The sequence below is a fragment of the Vulpes lagopus genome, chromosome 8 (assembly GCF_018345385.1).
Source record: "Vulpes lagopus strain Blue_001 chromosome 8, ASM1834538v1, whole genome shotgun sequence".
Taxonomy (NCBI): Eukaryota; Metazoa; Chordata; class Mammalia; order Carnivora; family Canidae; genus Vulpes; species Vulpes lagopus.
Window position 1 is genome coordinate 126,322,226 of NC_054831.1, and position 17,780 is coordinate 126,340,005.

Here is a 17,780-nt window from a genome sequence, read left to right on the forward strand (position 1 = left end):
GAATGAACAGAGAAGGCTTGAATTTTATGGTAAAACCAATCTGGTAGGGATCCCTGGGTGGCGCAGCAGTTTGGCGCCTGCCTTTAGCCCAGGGCACGATCCTGGAGACCCGGGATCGAATCCCACGTCGGGCTCCCGGTGCATGGAGCCTGCTTCTCCCTCTGCCTGTGTCTCTGCCTCTCTCTCTCTCTCTCTCTCTCTCTCTCTCTCTCTCTCTCTCTGTGTGTGTGTGTGTGACTATCATAAATAAATAAAAATTTAAAAAAAAAAACAATCTGGTAAAGACCATGAGGGACACAGGTGTAGTTTAACAAAGTTAGGATTATTAATTTGATGCAGAAAGCACCCAAAGAAATCATGGATGTCCCACGAAATAAAGGAAGAAACAGGGTCACTGTAAGATTCGGGGGAAGATTGGAAGTTAGATGAAATTGAAATGAAGCAGTGTTGATAGGCTCAAGACAAATCTGGTCTTATAGGAAGGGGTTAACATCTAGCTTGAGATGAGAAATAGACTCATAGTCCTGTATCTTTGGATACCACAAAGTTAAGATAAATATGGACTGTTGTGTCCAAAAAACTCTTCGCTGAAGCTCTGCACCTGATTTGGTAATCCAGGCTGCTTCTATGTCAAATCTGGCTCTGACTCGCTGGACAAGAGTGGAATATTTCATCTCACTGACATGATCTTGAACAGCAGAGTTTCTCAACACTGTCTTTGGTGTTAATTGAGAAAAGAAGGTTTGGCAGATTCACATGTGACAGGAATCTCTTGAGGCCTCAATCATCTGGATGTGAGGGTCATCTAGAGCTCCAATCTTCCCATCCCCAGGTGACCTGAGTTCCTTGGGTCCCACCTCACTCTGGGTCTTCATTAGAACACCGAGTCAAGCCTCCGTCCCTTCTTGGTGTACCTGTCAGATTCTCAGCCAGACTCTGGGCCCAAGAGTCTGGCCCAAGTTGGGTCATTTTCTTCTGTTCATGCCTGCCACAGAATATCCATGGCCACTCAATCGATGTCCATTGATCTGTTGATGGGTTTTCTGAATGTAAAGAAAAGGAAGTAGTATGATGAAGCAGTAGCTGTACTAGAGATGTGGGAATGACGTGGGTGGTTTTTTAAAATCTCCCAAAGTGGAAGTTCATAAAATGTAGTGAAAATGAATGCTATGAAAAAGGAACAGAGAATGGGATTGTTGACTCTTTTAAGAATTAAGAAAAATGAGTCACTGACCTGTTAATGAGTTTTATTTTTTTAAGGATTTTATTTCTTTATTCACCAGCAACACACAGGGAGAGGCAGAGACACAGGCAAAAGGAGAAGTAGGCTCCTTGCAGGGAGCCCGATGTGGGACTCGATCCTGGACCCCGGGATCACGACCTGAGCCTAAGGCAGATGCTTATCCACTGAGCCACCCCGGCATGCCTGTTAATGTGTTTTAAATGAGAGGGAAATTGTTGATACTTTGTGATTAAGGAGAAGGCAACACAGCACGGATCCTTTATATTTTCCAAATGGGAGTTGAAGTGTTGACATTGTGCTTTTGCAAGCTGTGGATTTTCTTCATGATTTAAAGATTTTATTTATTCATTCACGAAAGACACACAGAGAGAGAGAGGCAGAGACACAGACAGAGGGAGAAGCAGGCTCCACGCAGGGAACCCAGTGCGGGACTCGATCCCGGGACCCCAGGACCACACCCTGAGGTGAAGGCAGATGCCAACCCCTGAGCCACCCAGGCGTCCCTTCATTGTGATTTAGAAAACAAAAAGTTGTTGGCATTGACACTAATCATTAGTCAAAAAAATTAATTATGCACTATATGGTTTTTAAAGAATTTGCATTGTCAAGACTTGGAGATTAAAAAAAGAATATTGAATTATTGATCAAGTTGTTCACACTTTTAGGCAAGATTTCCTAATTCCCTGTTGCCCACATGTGAGAAGTGTGTCAGCCCCCCTCTGAGGGGGGGGGGGGTTCCCCGAGGGCCTACTACCCAGCCACAAGGTGGAATTTTACAGATCTGACTGCCTTTTATCCTAAAAATATTTTGGAAAATTGTCAAAGGATCCTTCCCTGCCCCATTGGAAAGAAGTCGATACTCAACTTTTGCAACCCTGCTCTGCCCTGAGCACATCTGACTGTTACACAGATGTCACCTGGCATTATCAGTCTGATTCAACACAAATGATTAGCATATGCCGGTTCCAGATTTTTTCTCATCCTTCCCCACACCCTTATGACGCAGAGGTCTCTGCGATGCCTGACTCGGTTCCTCTCTTGTCCTCACTCTGGCCTTGCCGGACCAGTTCTTGGGCTTTTGTAGGACCTGGAGTCAGGGGTACAGGGTTGAGAGTTCAGGAGTGGTTATGGAGAAAAGCGGGGAGGCAGTTATAATGTGTGGGGATAGTGGATGGGAAAAGGAAAAAAAAAAAAAAGAAAGAAAAATTTAAGTACTCTTGATATAATCACTTTGGAGAGCAACTTGGCAATTGACGAAGTTGAAAATGAGCACACTCTCCCGCCCAGTAATTCCATTTCTTGGAATATACCCTAGGGAACCTCTCACACATTTTTACCTGGAGATACGTCCAAGGACATTCACTGAAGCCCTATTTGTAATCATAAAAAGTTGGCCCTGCTGTAAATGTCCATCTGTAGGGGGAAAAGGATAAGGAAGTAGTGTTGTTTTTTTTTTTTTTTTTTTAATTAAAATTTTTATTTATTTATGATAGTCACACACACACAGAGAGAGAGAGAGGGGCAGAGACACAGGCAGAGGGAGAAGCAGGCTCCATGCACCGGGAGCCCGACGTGGGATTCGATCCTGGGTCTCCAGGATCGCGCCCTGGGCCAAAGGCAGGCGCCAAACCGCTGCGCCACCCAGGGATCCCGAGGAAGTAGTGTTATGCAATAGGATACTCTTCAAAACTAGCAGCGATGAGCTAGAGATATATAAAGTAGCATGGGGAGACTTAAAGAAACAAAGTTGGGTGAATGAACCAAGTTGCAGAATAATACATACAGCATGAAGCCATGTGTGGACTTTTAAAAACCTAAACAATGCAATACACTGTTTATAGATATTATATATGTGATTTTTAAAATATGTAACGGCATGGAGTGGAAGGATAAACACCCAATGCATTAGTAAGGATAAGTTAGGTCAATGCCACTGTAACGAACACCCCAAATCTTAGTGGCCTATACTAACAGAGTTTATTTCTTGCTTGTGCTGCATGTCCAGCCGGGGGGACTGGAGGCTCCCTCTCTTCCTCATGTCCTCACTGTGGGACTGGGCTGACCTATAGCCACCCATTGCCATGGCAGAGGGAAAGAGAGCTCCGCAAACGTCCCACCTCTCAGATCTTCACCTCGCCCAGAGACAGCCATATGGCCAAACCCACCTTCATGGGGGCAGGCAAAGATTATCCTGCCGTGTGCCCCGAAGGAAAACCAGTGCCATTGGGTGAACAACCCCACAGCCATGATGATGTCCTCTGAGTACAAAGGGGCCTGCAGCTTAGTAATGTAGGTATTATTTTAGAAAATATGAAGCAAAAATGTGGAATTTGTTCATTCTGGAGGGAGGTTTCATGGGTGTTTCCAATGTGATTCTCCATGCTGTATCTTTTTAAACTTTTTAAAACTAGAAGTAAAATTTTAACAGGAGGGGGCAATGGGGCAAGAGTAATATTAAAAATTATAAACATGCGGCACTTGGATGGCTCAGACAGTTAAGCATCTGCCTTAGACTCGGGTCATGATCTCAGGGTCCTGGGATCAAGCCCCGCATCGGGCTCCCTGCTCAGCAAGGAGTCTGCTTCTCCTTACTCCTTCCCACCTTCCTATGCGCGCTCTCTCTCTCTCTCTCTTAAAAATAAATACATAGAATCTTAAAAACAAAACGAAACAAAAACAAAGCTATAAATGTATATCCTTGCTGGGCTCCTATTTGCTTTCACAGTATCCAGGAGGAACACAAGCAAAGAAATTCCATTGTTTTTATGTTGCTTTTGCACTCCTTTGGGCCTCAGTAGCAGCTCAGTGGGCTCCCACCCTGTTTGTGGCATCGTGTGTGCTTCTGGGTGTGTGTCTGCTCCCCGCCACAGCAGGGGCTCCCAATGTTGTTTCAGTCACATCTGTACCCCAAGCCCCCAAACTTGCCACAAAGAAGGTGCCTTGTAAATGTTTAATGAACAACTCTGATACGCTCATTTCTATCTGAATAATGAGCTGTTTTTCTCATTCTCATGAAAGGATTGAATCTGGTCTCATCTCCCATATATCAGATCTCAGGTTTTAGGGACGCCTGGGTGACTCAGTGGTTGGGTGTCTGCCTTCAGCTCAGGGCATGATCCTGGGGTCCCGGGATTGAGTCCCACATCGGGCTCCCTGAGTGGAACCTGCTTCTCCCTCTGCCTGTGTCTCTGCCTCTCTCTCTCTCTCTCTGTGTGTGTGTGTCTCTCATGAATAAATAAATAAAATCATTTTTTAAAAATCTAAAAAAAAAGATCTAAGATTTTAGGAATAGCTTCGAACAGAGCAGGCAAGTCAAAGAAGGAAGACTCATGTTGGGAGTTTCTGAGAGATCTTTATTTTTTACAAAGAATGTGGATCAGCACTGCCACCCAGGCCTTGGTTCTAGTGGCTTGACATGACCTAGAAAAAGTAGAGAGACCCAGAATAGTCTAGTTATGAGCAGATTCTGAAGCCATATGGAACTGGGTTAGATTTCCAGCCATGCTACTCCTCAGCTGTATGACTCTGGGAGAGTGACTTGACCTCTCTGAGCCTCAGTTTCCTTGTCTATATAATGGGTTGTATTCGTAATACTCATCTCATGGGGGTGGTTGATGAAACTATTAACTAAGGATGTTTACGTAGTTTATAAATGGTGGCTATTACTGTTATATCATGAACAATATTAACCTTCCCTGACTATTCATTCCCAGAAGAGATTAGCACTTTCGCTGGGGCCTGAGCATCCCAGTCACAGCTCTCCCCACATTTCATGATTATTGCTCATTTAATCATCTCTTTCCCCACAAGGCAGCCCTTTGATTTGACACATCATTCTATCTTTCAGGACAGGACAAGACCTGGACCAAAGAAGACATTTCATAAACACTTGTTGAAATAAGGCAGTTCAGCCATAGTTCAAAGCTCCATCCAAAAGCCGCTGGAGTTGTTGGGGTCACACCATAGCAGAAAACATCCCCAAAGCCCTCTGAAATGTATCTGAGGGCCCCTCCACTCCTGACCTTTGGGGATCCTTTCAGCCTCTCCTCGGGATCTGCTGTTCTCACCCAGCCCCAGCATGAGGACACCCTCCTGCTTGCCCTATCTCGCTCACCTCCTCGATCCAGTCATTGAAGGCTGAGACTCGTGTGAACACTGTGGGCTTCTTGATGGTGTTGCAGCCGAAGGCAGACACAAAGCTGGTCACACCGTGAACCTGCCAGGAGCCATCTCCCGTGGGGCAGTTCAGAGGTCCTCCAGAGTCACCCTAGAATGGTCAGAGAGAGTGCTGGCAAGCTAAGCCATGTCTGAGATTGAAAGAATCAGTTCAGACCGTGGGGATTTTGAGAACTCCCTGTGTGACTTGACCTCTCTAAGCCCCAGTTGGCTTGTTTGGGATGGGAACTTATATCTGACCTACAGGATCTTGGTGAGAAGTAAGTGAGATAATAAATGATCTTAGCACAGCACCTAGCAGGGAGGAAGCAATAGATGAGTGGTTGTTCCCATTATTATTTCCAAAGCCAGTTATCCTATGATGTTTCATCCTCACTTCTAATACAATGGTAGTACCGTTTTATCATGACTTCAGGACCACAGAGGTGAAGGTGAGTCTAGGATCATGATCCTTTGCTGTGCTTCGAGGGGAAGCCTAAGGACCAGGTCAAGGCAGTGTGAGCTGGGACCAGAAGATAGAGGCCAGGGCAGCATGTCTGGACCACACTGACTTCCTCCAAGTCTTGCCTGGCCTGGAGGCTGAGTGGGGCAAGCAGGGAGGAGTTCTCCTTCGCCTCCCAGGCAGATGGCAGAGGTTCCCGGGGACCAGGCACTTTGAGTCAACTCACATTGCACCCAGAGAGGATGTCCCCGCCAGCGCACACCATGGTCTTCTTTACAGAGATGCCCCACCAGTCCAGCTTGGAGCAGTGCTCATAGTCCACCACGGGCAGCAGAGCCTGCTGCAGCTTGTCCGGGAGTGGTCCGCCGGCTGCAGGATACACCGTGCTGAGTGGGGTGGCATGGGGGTGCAGGGCTGGGAGCCTCAGAGTGGGGTGGGGGGTTGAGGAAGGCAGTTCTAGTCTGATGGGGACTCTCCTCCCACCAGAGGGTCCTGCCTACTTTATTCACCATAACATCCCCAGCACCTGGCTACCCAAGAGACACTAATAAAATGCTCAGTTGAACATATTAGTGTTTGGGCAAATGGAAGGAGAAAGTGCTCCTGGAGGAGGAATGGGGGGCAAGCACAATGACCCATCCTGATTGCTCGACCGCCCCCCACCCCACCTCCAGGCCTAATCTTTCTGCCCACGGTCCCTGTGACGGGCAGGAGGGGTCAGCACGCACTGTAGAGACGGCCCCAGCCGCTGATGTAGCAGGGCGCCCCGTTGGGCAGGATTTCCCCGGCAGGAGGGAGACAGGCAAGCTGGACCGCATCTCCCAGCTGGGCACTTCGGGAGAGCTTGATGAGGGCGATGTCATTGCTGGGGGAGGAGAAAAGTCGGGAAGAGTCAGGGGAGCCTGGTCCTCGGCCAGACCAAGCCTCACCTTCCTGGCCTTGCTGCAGAGAGTTCATCACCAGGATGTCCCCACTGTTCTTGTCCCTTCAAATGGCACATGTTTTTAGGACCAAGCAACCTCCCACCCCTTGTGCTGCTGCAGACCCTTGGCCTTCCTAGCTGTCCTCAGCTCTGACACCGAGGTTCGCACACTTCGACAGTATTGGGATCGTGGAGGTCTTGTTAAAACACAGGTTGCCAAAAAAAAAAAAAAAAAAAAAACCCACAGGTTGCCGTGTCCTGCCCCCAAGGGTCCTGATGCAGTGGGTCTGGGTGGGGCCTGAGGATTCACATTTCTCACGCTGATGCTGCTGGCCTGGGGACCACACTTCGAGAACCCCTGCTTCTTGTCACTCAAGTCATTGTGTGTGGGTCCCCTTTCCTCTCCACATACCCCAGGAGTCTTGTGAGGATGGGTTAAGGGGTCATGATCAGGTAATGATCAGGATCATGATTATCATGACCCCTCTTTCCTGCACTGCACTTTCAGAGGTTCCACACCCTTCTTTGACCCTCACCAGAAAACTGCTGAGCTACCCAGACACATGATTTTGCACATGCTTAAGGGCCTTACGAAGCCCTGCTTCAGTGTTCTGACCCAGTGATCACCTCCCTGATCGTCAAACCACCCAGGAAGTCCAGAAAGTCATGCTTGACATATGATATACTTGAAGCCCAGAAGGGCAGTGACTTGCCCAAGCCACACAGCAACTTGATTTGGGGCTTGACTCCTGGTCCAGTGCTCCTCTTTTTGCCCACATTCCTGGGAACCCAGAGCGCACTGGACAAATGTCCATTGAATGGAGGAACCCTTCAATTTGGAAGAGGGGATGCAGAGATGTCCTAGGCTTGGAGGAGTTCCTGGCCCTCCCTGAGCCCTACTGTCCTTCCAAAAGCAGAAAAGTTTGGTGTAGATGACTCTTCTCGCTCTGCCCCTCAGTGTGTGGGACTAGGTCCCAGGCAGCTGGACCCAGCTCCACTGTCCCCGGAAGTCTCCTCAGAATCATCTTTGGGTCATGGGGGGAACCAGTAATCTCTGGTTCTAGACCAAAGCATTCACTCACCCACAGGCTACACAGTTGGAATTCCAGAGTGGGTGCACGAAGAGGTCCCCCGCATTGATGGGGATCACCTGTTCGGAGCCCTCTTCCTCAGCCCGGTTATACTCGCCCAACACCACCTGGTAGGTCAAGGAGCTCCTGCCGGTGGAAGTGAGATCAGTCTGGGGCTGACTGGCCTGCCTCCCTCCCCTCCCACACCCACCCTCCCTCCCCTCCCACAGCCACCTAGTGCCCCAGGTTCTCATGCAGTGACAAGGGCCAGTAAAAGAACTTACGAGATGCAGTGGCCAGCAGTCATCACCCAGTCGGGGGCAATAAGACTGCCCCCACAGGTATGGTGGAAGGCTCCATTCTTCTCGTACTGTAGGGAGACCTGGTGGCAAGGGAAGAAGGACCCTAAGTGGTCTGAGCCCCCAGTAAGGGCTGATATCCGGGGCTTATAGGTTGTGTGCACCGTACAACTCTAGAGGGCATCATCCATGCAGAATCGCACCCTTTAGAAATGTGCAGTGTTCAACCTACACAACTGTGCCATTTATGGCTGCTTTCATACTACAATGGCAGAGTTAAGTCATTGCAATGGAAACCATATGGTTGACAAAAGCTAAAATATTTACTCTCTGGTCCCTTACAGAACAAGTTAGCTGACCCTTCCTGTAGACCAATGCCATCCAATAGAATTTTCTATGATGAGGGAATGTTCTATATCTTGGCTGTCCAATACGATGGCCACTAGCCATATGTTGTTATTGAGAATTTGAAACGTGGCTAGCATTGACCAACTGAATTTTTAACATTAATTAATTTTGAATTAAGTAAACACATGTGGCTAGTGGCCAAACACATGTGGTCTAGCCCCCTGTGCCTCACTGACCTCTATAAAGCCCTTCATTCATTCCTCTAGTGCTCTCAGACCTTGTAGCCCTGTTGTATAATTCGAGGAGTCTAGGTATGTGTACCCCAAAACCTCTGTCTCTAAACATAGTGCCTGAAGTTCCACTATTAGTGCCAGATAAGCATTGCCTTCTCCCCAGACTCCACTTGCAACTTGCCAACAGCCCAATGAGGGTTATGGGTTGAGTGGACAAGACTTCCACATGAAGTAGACTGTCCAAGAGCTTCCCGGCCTTTGGAAGCCAAAAAGGATACCAGAAGCGAAACAGTGGGGTCATGACTGCATGCCTTGCAGCACCCATGGTGGGAAATAGTGCTGCTGGTATCCCTCTTACCTGCCAGGGCCAGCTGTAGGGGACCGCATCCTCACCATTGACAACACGGGAGGAGGGCTGGTAGGAGGGTCGGCCACAGCCAGAGGCTGGAAGGAAGAGCACAGATGGCAATCAGCCAGGAAGTCCCCAGAGGCAGAGAAGAGGCCTGGGTCCCAGGTCTAGATGCACCACAAACTGGCTGCGTGCCCTGGTGCAAGCGCTTTCCCCTCTCTGGACCTCTGTAGCCGCATATGAACAGTGAACATTTGGGCTAGAGCAGGGCTTTCCAGAGTCCCAGGGAGGAATGGAGACGTGACCTCGTTCCACAGCAGGATTGAAGGAGCTGGGGCACTTAGCACAGTGCCTGGTGTCCAGTGAGCCCTTGAGAAGTGATAACTATTGTCATGAAAAGCGATGGCTTTGGAATAAGACTGCCTGCGTTCAAAATGCAGCTCTGCCCCTACTTCTAGGGTGGGCTGCTTTACTTCTCTGAGGGTCAGTTTCTCCATCTATAAAATGGGGTTAATAGTGGTACTGCTCACGTGTTATGGGGATTACAAGATATAATATAAGAAAAAAAATCCTTAGTACTCCTTGGTATATAGCAAGCACTCAATAAACATTATCTGTTACTATTGCTATCAGTGTAGGGAGACTGCAAGGAGGAGGTGGCCCTGAGCGGGAATAGAATATGGCAGAGAGACTAGGAAAGGGTGAGACCACAGGATATGGAGTAGGGAAGAGGGAAGGAGAGGAGAGGTGGAGGGTTAAGCGGAGGAACAGAAATCCTGACCCCCTCAGTCTAACCACAGAGCCCAAACTCTTCACAACTAGCCTCTTTACTGCCTCCAAAGAGGAGTCCCACCACAGTTCTTTGGGTACCCCAGTCTTTCTCCGGAGCTGTCCCAGCCATGATTCCCCCTCCACTCTCCTACCCCAGCACCAAGGTGAACCCCCCCCCAAACATGCCGAGATATAAGCTGAGACCCCTTATGTGGAGATAGGTGTTGGGTTCACGAGACCCAGGGTCGGTGACAGATTTCAAGGGCTCCCGGCCCAGGGCAGCACAGGCTGGGGGCTTACCGAGGGCCACAAATAGGAGGGAACTCAGCAGCCGGAGCATCGTGAGTTTTGAGATGATAGGAAAGACATGCAGAGCCTGGGGCCTTATTATAGGGCAGAAAGCAGATGGGGGGAGGCAGGTTGGGCCCCGTTCCTGGAACAGGTGGTGGAACGCCAGCTCTCTCATGGTCCAAGGCCATGGCCCCCACCTGCGGCATATGGGGGAGTGACAGCCAACAGCAAGAACCAAGTTTCCCTCCAGCCTTTGGCTACACAGGTGGCATTGAGTGGCCAGCTGATAACAGGGGAGGGGGAAGGAAAGTTCTCATTAGAACAAGCCAACCTCCTCCGGGAAAGAACATGGGCTCTGGAACTGGTCAGACCTCGGGTTCAAATCCTAGCTCAGCCATCTGCAGAGTCTTCATCCTTGGGCACATGGCTTAACTTCTCTGGACTTCAGGTTTTTCATCTCTAAGTTGGAAGCTATATAAATACCCACTAGAGAAAAAAATTGTTGAGTGATTTCTCTGTATCAGGAGGTTCTAGGAGATGGACCTATGAACAAGACATGCTCCCAGTTCCCCTAGGGCTTAAGTCCAGTAGGGAAGACTATGACAAATCAACAAAAATGAATAAAGGCTACTTTGTGTGTGTGTGTGTGTGTGTGTGTGTGTGTGTCATTTAAAGAATAATAGTAAAACAAATGCCTTCATTCTCACCACCCAGCTTCGGAAATAAAACATTACCATCCCCCTGTGTATCTCAACCCTACAACATTTCCTTTCTTTCATTAGATTTTCACATACACATATATTCCTTTTTTTTTAAGGTTTTATTTATTTAATATGAGAGAGAGAGAGGCAGCAAGCACGAGGTGGAAGAAGGGCAGAGGAAGAGGACAGGGAGAGGGAGAAGCCGACTCCCCACTGATCAGCGACCCTGACGCGGGGCTCAATTCCAGGACCTGGAGATTCTGACCCGAGCTGAAGGCAGACACTTAGCCAGCCCACTGAGCCACCTGGGCGCCCCATACATATATATATATCCTAAACAATACAGCCGCTTTCTTTTTGGCCCTTTATGTGAGTAGAATCACATAGTGATTATTTATTTGTGATGTCATTTTTATTTGTGTTCAATATTGATTTCTGAAATTCATCCGTAATGATGCATGCAATGGATTTATTTCTACTATTTAGTATCTATACTTCAAATATTCCAACATCTATCCAATCTGTTGTTAACAGATACTTGAGTGTTACTCATTCTTCGCTTTTATGGAAGTGGGTCACATATATCTGTTCTATGACTTGGATAAGAAATAATGAAACAGGGACACCTGGGTGGCTCAGTGGTTGAGTGTCTGCCTTCGGCTCAGGGCTTGATCCCGGAGTCCCGGGATTGAGTCCCACATTGGGCTTCCCGCAGGGAGCCTGCTTCTCCCTCTGCCTGTGTCTCTGCCTCTCATGAATAAGTAAATAAAATTTTTTAAAAAAGTAATGAAACATAGGGTATGCAATGGTCCAGCTGTACTATGTAACAACAGAGTTGATTGTCTCATTAACAGGAAATGACAGTTCCTGTTATTCCATATCTGAGCCAACTTTTTTTATTGCCGTTCTTAATTGTTTGCCCAACTGTGAGGTGTGAAATGGAGTTTCATTGTGACTTTAATTTGCATTGAATTTATGAAAAATGACATTGAGCATCTTTTAAAATGTTCATTGTAAAAAAATAAATAAAAAATAAAATAAATTGTACATCCGTAGTTCATTGTGCACGAAATGCCTATTTATGTCTTTTTGCCATCATTTAAAAAAATCTTTTTAAAACTTTTTAGAAAAGCTGATCACTCATTTCTTCCCTCTCCCCTCCCCCCCTGCCTTGCAACCACAAACCTGTTTTCTGTATTTATGAGCCTGGGTTTTCTTTGTTCAGATTCTATATATAAAATAGATTATATGGTATCTGTCTTTCTCTAACTTATTTCCCTTAGCATAACGCCCTCAGAATCCATCATGTCACAAGTGGCAAGATTTCAACCTTTTTTTTTGGCTGGATGATATTCCATTTTACATATCTCACATCTTTATTCATCCATTCATTTGGTGAACACTTAGGTTGTTCCCATAGCTTGGGTATTATAAATTGTGTTGCAATGAACATGGAGTGCATATTATCTTTTTGAGTTCATTTTTCATTCTCTTTGGATAAATACCCAGAAATGGAATTGCAGGGTTATAGGGAAATCTTTTTTTAATTTTTCGAGGAACTTCCATCCTGTTTCCCATAGTTACTACACCAATTTACATTTCCACTAATAATGCACAACAGTTCCTTTTCTCCATTTCCTCACCAACACTGGTTATTTCTATCTTTTTGGTGATAACTATTCTAGGGATACCTGAGTAGTTCAATTGGTTAAGTGTCTGATTCTTAATCTCAGCTCAGGTCTTGATTTCAGGGTCATGAGTTTAAGCCCTACATTGGGCCTCACACTGAGTGTGGAACCTACTTACTAAAAATAGCCATTCTAACAGGTGTGAGGTGATATTTCATTGTGGTTTGGGTTTGCATCTATGATGATTAATGGTGATTAATGATTAATTAATTCTAGTGATTAATGATAGAGAGCCTCTTTTCATGTACTTGTTCAGATTCTTTGTTCAGATTCTATATATAGAATCTTCTGTAAGTCTTTGGAAATATATCTATTGAGATCTGCTCATTTTTTAACTAGAATTTTGTTGCTATTGAATTGTATGAATTCTTTATGTATTTTGGATGTTTACCCCTTAACGGATATATGATTTGCAATTATTTTCTCCCATTTGGTAGGTTGCCTTTTGTTTGAGGATCCACCATGAGCAGGCCCTGGGTTGGAGGTTGAGAACAAAAAAATTCCCTCTGGACGGAGCTCACAATCTGCCTGGGGACACAGACTGGACACTGCACCACAGTGTGACACATAGAATAGGGCATGGCACATTGGGTACACATTATATATTTGCTGAATGAACAGAGACTGAGACAGAACTCAAGCTAAGATGTTAGAGGAGTTCACAGGGGAGCTTCAGATGCTGACAGAGTCTTACCGGTTTATTTCTGCTTTATTGCTTTTGTTTTTGGTGTCAGATTAAAAAAAATCATCACCAAGACCTATGTCAAGATGCTTACTGCTTACATTTTCTTCTAGGACTTTTATGGTTTTATTTTTTATTTTTTTGACTTTTATGGTTTTAGATCTTACATCAGGTCTTTAATCCATTTTGAGTTTTGTGTGCGGTGTAAGATAGCGGTCCAGTTTCATTCTTTTGCGTGTGGCTGTCCAATTATCCTAGCATCATTTATTGCAGAGACTGTCCTTTCCCTATTATATATTCTTGGCTTCTGTGTCAAAAATTAATTGACTGTGTATACATGGATTTATTTCTGGACTCTCTACTCTATTCCACTGATCTACGTGTCTGCTTTTACACCAAGTCCATACTGTTTTGATCACTACAGCTCTGTAATAGAGTTTGAAATAGGTAGCATGGTGTCTCCAGCTTTGTTCTTTCTCAAGATTGCTTTGGGTATTTGAGTCTTTTGTGGTTCCACATAAATTTTAGTATCGTTTATTTTGTTTCTGTAAAAAAAATACCATTGGAATTTTGATAAGGATTGCATTCAATCTGTACATTGCTTCGGGTAGTCTGGACATTTTAACAGCATTAATTCTCCCACTCTCTGAGCATAGAACATCTTTCCATTTACTGTGTCTTCTTCAATTTCTTTCATTAATATCTTGTAGTTTTCAATATACAGGTCTTTCAGCTCCTTGGTTAATTTTATTCTTTTTTTTTTTTTTGCATGCAATTTTAAATGGGGTTGTTTTCTTAACTTTTCTCACTGATAGTTTTTTATAAGTGTAAAAAAAATTCAGGAGGTCTGAGTGGCTCAGTCAGTTAAGCATCTAACTCTTGATTTCAGCTCAGGTTGTGATCTCAGGGTTATGGAATGGAGCCCCATGTCCGGCACTCAATGTGGAGTCTACTTGGGATTCACTCTCTCCTTCTCCCTCTGCTCCTTCCCCAGTCTCTCTCTCTCAAACAAGTAAATAAAATCTTTAAAAAAATAAGTGTAATGAAATGCAACAGATTTTTGTGTACAAATTTTACATCCTGCAACTTAATTGAGCTTGTTTTTTTATAGTCTTTAATATTTTCCATATATAATATGTTATCTTCAAATAGTGACAGTTTTACTTCTTCCTTTCTAATTTGGATGCCTTTTGTTTCTTTTTCTTACCTCAGAGATTCCTCTGGTGAAGACTTCAAATACAGTGTTGAATAAAGATGGTGAGTGGACATCCATGACTTGTTCCTGATCTTAGAGGAAAAGCTAAAGTTTTCAGCTTTTTTTTTTTTATTTATATGTATTTAATTAAAATGGAATAGACATAAACCAAAAAGAAAAAAAATCAGGAGGGATCCCTGGGTGGCGCAGTGGCTTGGCGCCTGCCTTTGGCCCAGGGCGCGATCCTGGAGACCCGGGATTGAATCCCACATCGGGCTCCCGGTGCATGGAGCCTGCTTCTCCCTCTGCCTATGTCTCTGCCTCTCACTCTTTCTCTCTCTGTGACTATCATAAATAAATTTAAAAAATTTAAAAAAAAAAAAAAAAAAAAAAAAAAAAAAAGAAAAAAAATCAGGATAAAGTGTCATTGCCATTTTGTTTGTAGGGAGGGGTCAGGAAATGGAACAGATTACCTGGGAAACATCGTAAGACGATCTCAAAGAGGGGAGGTTACAGAATTTAAGAGTAAATGACAAAATTAGGTATTATCCCACTTAACCTACAAGTGAATAAAGGAAGTCAAAATAGTTATCCTATTTGGTACAAGAATTTTTACATTTAATACATAGTGATTCATTTCTCAGAAACTAATACCGATAACTTTTAGAAGAAAGAAATTTCCATTACACAATGACTAGAAAAATCTCAAATGCAACTAAGCAGTTATGCTATATATATAGCTCAGTATGTATCATTACATTGTTCTGGGCTAGTGTACATTTCAGTTTAACATAGAACTGCATTTTGGGTTTTAGAAAGGCAGCAATAGTTCTATTTTGGCTTTTATTCTAGATGTTTAACACAGTTAAGGCGACAGTTCAAGCATATTAAGTGAAGGTAGTTACAATTTAATGATGACCAACACAATCTCTTACAACCTACATACACTGTATAATGCTTACATGTATAATGCTTACATGGAATGAAACCAATGTCCTCGGTGTTTTACACGCGCGCGCACACGCACACCCACAGAACTAAAAAAGCATCAAAAGCAGTCATTCTACATGTACTATGGCAACACATTAAAAACGCAATTATACCATAGAACTAAAGTAATATGAACAGCACTACTTGATATGTAAGATAAAGGTGATTGGTTCTAACACAGAGCCAAGACTGTATCAGTCACTCTAATCATAATGGCTTATAAAAGCATCAGGTTTCCAGTAGAGAAACTACTCTAGGAAAACCAGTAAATCTGTCCAAAGTTTCACATCTGTAAAACCAGGATAAGGCTACAACAATCTTGAAGTGTGAACAAGATATCCAATCAAAACAGTGAGATTCCCAGCCATAATGTAAGATAGAAAGGTCGTCGTCATGCCGCATATGCGCTCTGGCTCCTGGAAAGCTTCATGTGCATAATATAAAGTTAAGTTGCCCAAGAAGTAAACTGGAGAAGTTCGGTGAAGTTTCCATTGTGCCATGACTTTTAAACCTCAGGAATGGTGTGATCCATCAGGCTCTTCATAATGCTTGGTGCCATCCGTTTAATAATATGTTCAAAGATAAAAGCAGGCATGATTGTAATAGTAACTACAGTCTCAGATGTTGACAGTATGTCTGCAATTTGAGAGTCCTTCAGCCCAATGACATTCTGCCCATTGACTTCACAGATGTTATGTTCTGTGAGAAGACCATTTCTGGCTGCAGAACTATCTTTCACTATGGATGTTATCTTTCCATTTTTAAAGATAAAGCCAACATGTCCAGTACTATCCTTATGCATGGTAACTGTCCGTTCAAAGGGCCTGTCACGAACAGTCATAGTAATCTTCTCTCCAAAAGCCTGTTTGAGCACCTTGTGAGCTTTATCAGAGCTCCAGCCTGCACAGTTTTCCCCATTGATCTGGAGTACTTGGTCCCCAAATCTCAGACCCACCAACGAAGCTGGAGAATTTGCCTGGACCAGCTGAACAAATATACCATTATCTATTGATTTAAGCCTGAGTCCAATTTTTCCATCTTGATCCTTACACAAAATGACTTCACGAATCCCTTGCTTAATTTCTGCTCTACGAATTCCAACATCGTTACCAGTTACAGGAGCTACCATATAGTTCATACTGGAAGGTCTTGCTACCAACTGCCCCTGAACTGATGCTCCAGGGGCCAAGGCCATATTTGCACGGATTTCTTCATCGTTTAAACTCAGGCCCATGTACTGGGACAGCTCCGGATATAGTTTAGGATAGAGATTTCCATCTTGAGAGATGGGAGCAGAAGCTTCAGACAAAATTGCTGGGTTGGCAGGGTTTGCAGAAAAGGCAGTTTGAGCCTGAAGAACTTTGTCTACCTTCAGGTCTTCAAGAGATGGGTAGAGAGACATTTTTGCAGGATTTTTCTCGGTCGCAGGACCCGCCGCCGCCGCCGCCGCCGCCTCCGGTCACTGGCCCGGACCAAGTTTTCAGCTTTTTACCATTGAGTATGATAACCACTGAGTTAGTTGTGGGCTTGTTGTATATGACCTCTATTATGTTGAGCTAAGTTCCCTCTACACCAGATTTGTTGAGAGTTTTTATCATAAACGGATGTTGAATTTTGTCGACCTTTTTCTGCATCTATTGAGATGATCAATATTTTCGGAAGGATCAATTTTTACCCTTCATTTTATTAATGTGGTGTATCGCATTGACTGATTTGTGGGTTGTTGACCCATTTCTGCATCCCTGGAATAAATCTCATTTGATCATGGTGTATGATCCTTTTAATGTATTGGGTTTTTTTTTTAAGATTTTATTTATTCATGAGAGACACACAGAGAGAGGTACAGACACAAGCAGAGGGAGAAGCAGGCTCCCTGTAGGGAGCCTGATTCACGACTCAATCCCAGAACCCCAGGATCAGCCCTGAGCTGAAGGCAGGTGCTCAACCACTGAGACACCCAGGCGCCCCTGCTAATAAGTTGTTGAGGATTTTTGCATCTATGTTCACTGGGGACATTGACCTGTAATTTTCTTTTTTGCGGCATCCCTGTTTGGTTTCGGTATCAGGTTATGCTAGCCTTGTAAAATGTGTTTGGAAGAGTTCCCCCCTCTTCCATTTTTAGGAAGAGATTGTGAAGAATTGGTATTGATTCTTCTTTGAATGTTTAGCGGAATTCACCAACGACATCATCTGGTGCTGCACTCTTGTGTGTTGGAGATTTTTGATGACTGGTTCAATATCCTTGGTAGTAATTGATTTGTTCAGATTTTCTACCTCATTGTGAATCAGTCTTGGTAGATTATTATTTTTATGAATTTATTCATTTCTTCTAAGTAGTCCAATTTTTTGCCATATAACTATCTAGGGCAATCTTATGATT

General features: G+C 44.5%; 2 protein-coding genes across 3 annotated transcripts; both read right to left on the reverse strand.

The window, feature by feature from the left end:
* Nucleotides 1-4,585: 4,585 nt before the first annotated feature.
* Nucleotides 4,586-10,193, reverse strand: LOC121498156 (proproteinase E). Of its 2 annotated transcripts, XM_041768215.1 has the most exons (8): nucleotides 10,154-10,193; nucleotides 9,092-9,177; nucleotides 8,138-8,235; nucleotides 7,866-8,000; nucleotides 6,590-6,726; nucleotides 6,088-6,230; nucleotides 5,358-5,510; nucleotides 4,586-4,663 (listed from the first exon to the last, which is right to left on the reverse strand). In XM_041768215.1, exons 1-8 carry the CDS (start codon nucleotides 10,191-10,193, stop codon nucleotides 4,646-4,648), a joined length of 810 nt encoding a protein of 269 aa, XP_041624149.1. In that variant the 3' UTR covers nucleotides 4,586-4,645. The 2 variants fall into 2 exon arrangements, with proteins under 2 accessions (XP_041624149.1, XP_041624148.1); XM_041768214.1 differs by lacking the exon at nucleotides 4,586-4,663 and having other exon boundaries at nucleotides 5,120-5,510.
* A 5,046-nt stretch (nucleotides 10,194-15,239) lies between these two features.
* LOC121498244 (syntenin-1) lies at nucleotides 15,240-16,862 on the reverse strand. Its single transcript, XM_041768350.1, has one exon. The coding sequence runs from the start codon at nucleotides 16,800-16,802 to the stop codon at nucleotides 15,906-15,908; it is 897 nt and encodes a 298-aa protein (XP_041624284.1). The 5' UTR covers nucleotides 16,803-16,862; the 3' UTR covers nucleotides 15,240-15,905.
* Between the last annotated feature and the right edge of the window lie 918 nt (nucleotides 16,863-17,780).

Bases quoted from the DNA above. Each gene is read 5' to 3' on its own strand.
- LOC121498156 (XM_041768214.1), bottom strand. From the start codon at position 10,193: ATGCTCCGGCTGCTGAGTTCCCTCCTATTTGTGGCCCTCG. The intron at 8,236-9,091 runs GTAAGAGGGATA...CCTTGCCACCAG, and splicing joins CCTACAGCTGGCCCTGGCAG to GTCTCCCTACAGTACGAGAA. The intron at 5,511-6,087 runs GTGAGTTGACTC...TGACCATTCTAG, and splicing joins ACATCCTCTCTGGGTGCAAT to GGTGACTCTGGAGGACCTCT.
- LOC121498244 (XM_041768350.1), bottom strand. From the start codon at position 16,802: ATGTCTCTCTACCCATCTCTTGAAGACCTGAAGGTAGACAAAGTTCTT.